Here is a 7,299-nt window from a genome sequence, read left to right on the forward strand (position 1 = left end):
ATGCATGGATGTAAAGGCAGAAAGACAGATGGAGGGAAGGAAGGTTGAGTTGATGGTTGGATCAACCTTTAAGTGATAGGAGGAAACAACACAAAACAGGTCAGCCTATTGTTCATTCACACACCACCACAGCACTGTCTTAGTTTAGGAAACCAAACAAAGCCTTCAGAGCTCCAGATGTAACAGGCCTATGTCTCTCTTATCCACACAACCCGCTATAGCCAAAAGAGAGTTGAAGATCACCCAACTGTCTACTCATGGCACACCTGCGACATTGGGGTACTTGAGCATGATCAGGAAGCTGTAACGCAGCGTGGTGCTGGTGGTCTCGGTGCCAGCAAAGAAGAGAGAGAGCACAGACATCATGAGGTTCTGGTGATGGAATTCTGTGTGGTGGTTGAACTTCTCCTGGTTCCAGATGGAAGAGAGAAGAGAGGGTCAGGGTGACTGGACCCTTGCAGTGAGATGCGTGTGTCTTTCTAGTCACTGTGCTTGTGTCTCACCCTGTCTGGACCACTGGGCATGTGTCCCCTCAGCAGTTCACACTACTTGTCTCACTGCCTGTTAGCCTCTTTTTATTCAGTCTTCACCGGACTACTCTGCTCTTTAGAATCAGAGTTTTCTGTCTTTTTTTTTTTTTTTGTCATTTCCAGCGCTTTTAAAAAAATGGATTTTATATATATTTATGTGTATGTGACTGTGGGTATCTGCTGTGTGTGTATGTGTGTGTGTGTGTGGTGTATGTGTATCTGTGTGTTTGTGTGTGGCTCTGTGTGTCTGTGTGTCTGTGTTTTCCAGACAAACTAGGGGAGAGCATTGGAGTCCATGGAGCTGGAGTTACATGCAATTATGAGCAGCCCAATGTAGGTTTTGGGCAAGGAACTCTGGTTATCTGCCATAGCAGACAGCATTTCTAAATCATGAGCCTTCCCTCCAGACTCTGTGGTCTTGTCTGCTTTTCATTCTTTGCCCTGTGTTTCTTCCCCAGCCACACCCCTTCTCTTTCCCTATGTCATTTTCTCCTCCCTTCCCTTCTCTTCCAGACGTTCTGCATCTCCTCCTCTCTGTTTCTGCCTCTCCTCACCATCCGCTGTCCCCTCCCATCTTTCTCTCTGACCACATCCCCATCCTTCACTCTCACCCACCCTTCTCTCATCCATGCAGGACTGACCTTCTCCATGCGCAGAAGGTAGGAATCGATGAAGTCTCGTGGAGCGCAGGGGTCCAAGGTGGCCCTGTGCTGCTCCACACTATGGCCAATGTAGTCAAGGATTTCCTGGAGGTTTTTGGCGATTTGTCTGTGGGCACCAGGAAAGTATTTCAGGATGGCAGGGAAGAGCTCAAATACCTGCAAGAAGGAGAGACTCGGGGTCACCTGGAGCTATTGGGTCACAGGAAGTAGGTACTCAGATTTCATGAAGAAACACACACACACATGCACACACACACACTTACACAGACACAGACACACACACACACACATACACACACACACACAAACACAGAGTTATATATACCATACACATGCATGCTGTTGAACTATAGCTCTGAATCATCTCTAACCTTTGTCCTGCATTCTCTGTATCTCTCTTTTCCTTTCTTCTGTGCTCCTTCCCAAGCCCCTTTGCCGAATTGTCTCGTATTTGTTTCAATTTGTGAGTTGCGGGGAATCACAGGTTCTCATTTAAGCAAGATTGGCCTTAAACTCAATATGCAGCCAAAGATCACCCTGAATTTCTGATCCCCCAGCCTCCACCACCCAAGTGCTGGAATTTCATGTTTTGTATACCACCAAACCCAGTATATACAGTGCTGGGGATGAACCCAGGGGATCATGCATGAAAACATAGTATTCTGCTTTCTGAACTACATCTTCATGACACATCATTGTTTTCTTCATGTCTGGATGGTGCTGTATTTCTACATTTAGGTCTCTCTAACTTGTTAAACATGCCTCCTCCCTGCCTCCAGGTCTCGGCCTCTTTATTTCTCCATGCTATCTCTGTCTTCCTTCCAGCCCTAAGACACTCCCTCCTTCATCCACAAGACACTCTCTTGTTTCTTCTGCCCTGGATGCTCCTCTCTTCCCACCCACTGACCTGGCTGGACAACGAGCTCATGAGGGAAAATGTCTGAAAGATCAGATCCAGCAGATGCAGGAATTGGTGGTCTTTGTAGTCAAAGCGCTCTCCGAAGACAATGGAGCAGATGATGTTTGCTGCAACGGACTGGAAGAAGAAGGTGGGGTTCAGGGGGGCTCCTGGAGGATGAGGAGGCAAGACAGGAGACAGAAGATATAGAAATGGGAATATTTGAGTTTATTTTCATCTTGTGATGCTGCCCCCACCACTCACTACTCAAAGGACAGCAACAACAGCTGATCTCACTAGCACACAGGATGGATCAAGCCCTCTTCTAAGCACTGAATGAATCATTTTATTTCATTTCCCCAGGATATTGGACATAAGATGCAGTGTTGTTAGCATGCAAAGAGGGTAGCTAAGTTCACTAAGAAAACATAGCTACTCACAACTAGGGGTAGAATTCAGACCCCCAGGAGCTGAGAGGGACAGCATGTATAGTAAGTTTCCTCAATGCACCTCCTCCCTGGTCACCACTCTGACTCTGAGATGATAGTTAATTCCTAGTGGCAGGAAAGGACAGAGAAAGGATCAGGGATTGCCTGTATGGATTCACAAGCCCTGCATCCTCCACTCCATGCTGCCAGTCTCTATCCCTTCCCAGACTTCTAGGCTCTGTGGTGTTTCAGAAGCCATCAGGACTTGTTGTTATTGCAGGCCAGGTTCAGTCATGGACCCTGGTGGTTGGAGGGTTGTTGTCTGTCCAACAGTATTGGAGCCTTGTTGCCTTCTCCCTGGAGCTGGCTTGTCTATAGTCTCCGATTCCCTGTAGTGTTTTCCCTGAGGCTAGTCAGTTTCACTCTCAACCTTCTAGCTTATTTTTCTTTGGGTCCTCAATCTCTATGCATTCTCTCTCCAGACATTCTTCCCAGTTTCTGCACCTTTTTTCCTCTCCTACTTCTGCATTGACATCATATCAGCTCTCCTGAGAAATAATAAGAGACACCAAATGCCTGCTGTAAAGAAATGGAGCTGCAAATCAAGGTCTGTGCCACTGAGATGCACTTGGTGTAAGGAATCATGAAGGACCCAAAAGTGCCTCAGAATTCTACCAAACTACAACACCCATGAGCCTCTGTGCTCACTGATTCCCATCAGCACAAAGACAAGGAGAAACACAGTTCCTGCTTTGAACATGTCTGCAGTTCTTCCTGACAACTAGTGGTTGTCAACCTATGGTTCGTGATCCCTTGGAGATCAAACAACACAGGGGTCACTTGAGTCCATCAGAAAACACAGATATTTGTATTATGATTCCTGACAGTAGCAAATTTATAGTCATGAAATAACAACAAAAATAATTTTATGATTGAGGAGTCATCACAACATTAGAAACTGTATTAAAGGGTCATAGCATTAGGAAGGTTGAGAATCGTGGGACTAAGACCATTGTGGGGCTGGGAGGACATGACGAAGGTTAAGCCAAAGTGGTCTTGAACTCTATATGCGGTAGAAGATGACCTTGAAAATCTCAGCATCCTGCCCCCCCCCCCCGGACTTCATGGATTACAGTCACACTCAAGCATGACAACTATATATGGTACTGGAAACACTCTCCAACTCACATAAAACCACAGTGTAAGCCAGGGCCTCACAATGTGGACAGGTCTGGCCTTGAACTCACGACCATCTTGTCTCAGCCTTCTGAGATAATAAGTGTACACCAATCATATCCAATTGACAGATACAATTAATTTAAAGATTGACTTTTCTGTACACAAGTGACCAGCATGGTTAATCTACATCTCTGAGATATCTGTGGATAATAAAAACCTCACTTTCCTTTTTCTGTCTCCGTATTTCTCTCTCCCCACCTTTATCCATACCTACCCTTCACTCCCTTTTCTCTCTTCTGTCTCTACTGTCTTTCTCTACCTTTGTGTGTCTGTTTCTTTGGTTGTGCCCTCATATCTTCTTTATGCCCATTCTTTTAGACTCACCCTTGTATTTCTTCAGTTCCTCCACCAAACATTGGGCCTCTTCCTTTATCCGCTCCTCCACACTTCGCTTTCCCATCCCAAAGTCTCTCATGGCTGTCAGAGAGAATCGCCGGATTGTCTTCCAGCATTCTCCATTGGCAAAGGCCACACCTAAGGAAGTAGGGGAAATATGGTGGGTGGGTCACACTGGAAGTTCAGAGAATCCCGAGTCCTTCCCCATAGCTCAGGTCCCACCTCTCAGACTCACCTTCCTGGGCCATATCCTCCTCTCCACCCTGTCCCATATCTCACCGTATCCCTGAATAATTGGATCGAGCACAGCAACTGTCCCCCGGCCAGAGAAAGCCTCAGCTTGGTCCACCAGAGCCTCCCTTATGGTGTCTGTACTGCACAATATGACCACAGGCCTCGGTCCCAGGTATACTGTGAACACATCTCCATATTTTTCTTGAAGCTGCCAAACCATAAGGGCACCAGGATTGTGGCTAGTCAGCACAAACATTGTTGTTAAACTGTTAAATGCTTAGAGACAGATTGATAAATAGGCATCTCCTCTTCTGGCCACCCTTCTCCTTCTGAGGACCTATGAATTGAAGGGTTATTTCACCACCCAGCAGGTCTGCACTGTTGGTTGTATGTTCTAATCAATGCACTAGAACTGTAGGGTTTAGGTAGGGCTCTAAATACATGACTATAAACTCAGCCTTGAGGAGGTAGAGGTCAGAGAATGAGTAGTTATGTTTGGGTATATATCCAGTTGGAGGCCTTCCTGGGCTCAAACTAAAGCCCTATCTCAAAAAATATACATTGACCTATATAGAGATATGAATATAGATACAGATGTAGATACAGAACCATGACCATGCCCTCCAGTCTGGCCAGCAGTTCCTGACATATCGTCTAGAAACCATCCTTCCTGTGACCCAGCTTCAACCTGATCAATGCCTCCTGACAACAGAGAGAATGGCCCCATCCACTGGGTTACTTGGGAGGGGAAATGGATGACCCCTGATGGTGGTCCTGACTGTCAAACATGTCTCTAGTATACACCATTGGGAAACTACCTGGCAGTGCAACCATCTCTGCGTATCTCCAGGGAATTGGTCCCAGGAATATCCAAACTTTACAATGCTGAAAGTCCTTGAATAGAATGGTGCACATTTACAAATAATCCACTCTCATCCTCTTGAGACTCAGTCTAGATTTCCATGAAACTAATAAAGATTAGATGCTATGAAAATGGTCAGTTCCCATGTGGTTTAGGGAACAATTCTATGAAAAAACTCTATATGTTTGATGTTGATGTATTTATGATTTTAGGTGGGGGGCCACAGCACTATACCTTATGGAACAGTGAAATAACAATCTACTGATCAGATAAAAGATATATGAAACTTGAAGGAGGATCATGAGTTAGTAATTAGCCTGGGGAAAGTGGGGCAACCTTGTCTCGGAAAGCTAAATAAAGATGAATGTTTATGCCACTGAATCCAGGTGGCTGATCTGTTAAAAAAACCAAAAGAGGGCAGGAAGTTGGGGTTGCTGCCACTATATCTGCTCTGTCAATGGGACATGGGGTCATGGTTGGTCACTGATTATTAATGAACAAGTGATAATTTAACATGAAATACCACTTGTGAAGCAACAATACATAGGCTGGTAAAGACTGTGCTAGTGTTCTCGGCTTGAAGGGTGCATGGTGTTTATAACTGATTAGCCCTACCTACCTACCCACCTACTCACCTCACCTCCTGCCTTTCCTCTTCTCCTGTTTATCCTGGAACACCTCAGGCTAATCTATTTGTTGGTAGGAGCAAAACCTATAGTTAATGCCTCTGACATTTTTCTTTCTCTTCTAGAAAAGACAAACCCTGAGGAGTGAAACTACATACTTACACCTCAACACCTTCATATCTCTTGCATCCCAAGTGCAGTGCCCAAAACAGCCCCAACATGGAAAGATTTGCCTACCCATCTAAGAACCATCATCATGAGACAGCTTGTCACCTTTCACTTAGGGAACTTCCCACCTGAATCTACAGCCTAGAAGGAGTCCCTTTCTCTTCCTGCTAAATGACCTTCAAGAGTAAACATGGGCTAAGCCCACAGGACTCAGGTCCTGTGCACAGCTCACCTTCAAGAAAGAGTCCAGAAGGCCTCTTTTGTCCAGCTGCAAGAGGTTCCCCAAGAAGGGCAGGGGACGAGGTCCTGGTGGGAAGTGGCCATGGGTCTTTGGCTGACTTTGGATGATGAAGAATAACAAGAAGCCTGCAGTGAGAGCGAGGAGGAGCAGGGCACTGAGCTCCATGGTCCTGTTCTAACCACTGCTGACTTCAGTACATACCCCTGCAGGATCTTTTATGTTAAACCTGCCTCCATTCTCACTTATGCAACTCCAGCTGTTCCCGCCCCCGGTCTCATCACTGTCCAGGTATGTGAGCACCCACACTTCCTGTTTGGGCGGCTGGTGACCTGCTTACTCCCCATTCTCTTACTCCAAACCTAGATGTTGGCAAAGACATCGTGAAATAGATACACAGGACAAAAGGACATTGGGAGTAACACATTTTGATTTCTGCATTTGTCAGCTCAGCTTTATCTGTTTATTACTCAGGCATGGACCTGTGTGTGCTGCCTATGTGAAGGAACATTTCTTTTTTTTCCATATATTTATTTATCATTTAATTAATTAATTAAATCATTTTACAGCTTGATCACTGCCTCCTCCTCATGACTCCCACCCATCACATAGTCCCTCCACCCATTCTTCCCTCTCCTTCTCCTCTGAGAGGGCGGAGGCCCCCACTGGGTATCCGCCTACCCTGGCATATCAAGTCTCTACAGGGCTAGGTATACTCTCTCCTGTTGAGGCCAGACAAGGCAGCCCAGCTAGGGGAACAGATCCTCAGACCGGCAACAGCTTTAGGGACAGCCCCACTCCAGTTGCTGGGGAACCCATATGAAGACTGACCTGCACATCTGCTACATACGTATGTACGTGTGTGTGTGTGTGTGTGTGTGTGTGTGTGTGTGACTTAGGTCCAGCCTGTGTATGGTTGGTGTTTCAGATTCTGAGATCCCCCAAGGGTCCAGGTTGGTTGACTCTGTTGGTCTTTCTGTGGCATTCCTGCTCCCTACGTAGCTTTTGATCCTTCCCCCAGTTCTTCTATAAGAGTCCCTGAGCTCTGTCCAATATTTGGCTACAGATGTCTGTATCT

General features: G+C 46.1%; 1 protein-coding gene across 1 annotated transcript; it reads right to left on the reverse strand.

Moving 5' to 3' along the window:
* Positions 1–266: 266 nt before the first annotated feature.
* LOC114616165 (cytochrome P450 2B19) lies at positions 267–6,389 on the reverse strand (the record flags this gene model as incomplete). Its single annotated transcript, XM_028761686.1, has 6 exons — positions 6,216–6,389; positions 4,373–4,535; positions 4,082–4,231; positions 2,100–2,260; positions 1,172–1,348; positions 267–408 (listed from the first exon to the last, which is right to left on the reverse strand). Coding segments are annotated over exons 1-6 (967 nt in total), but the record flags the coding sequence as incomplete, so codon positions are not given.
* Between the last annotated feature and the right edge of the window lie 910 nt (positions 6,390–7,299).

Source organism: Grammomys surdaster, unplaced genomic scaffold, assembly GCF_004785775.1.
Source record: "Grammomys surdaster isolate TR1022 unplaced genomic scaffold, NIH_TR_1.0 308459, whole genome shotgun sequence".
Taxonomy (NCBI): domain Eukaryota; kingdom Metazoa; phylum Chordata; class Mammalia; order Rodentia; family Muridae; genus Grammomys; species Grammomys surdaster.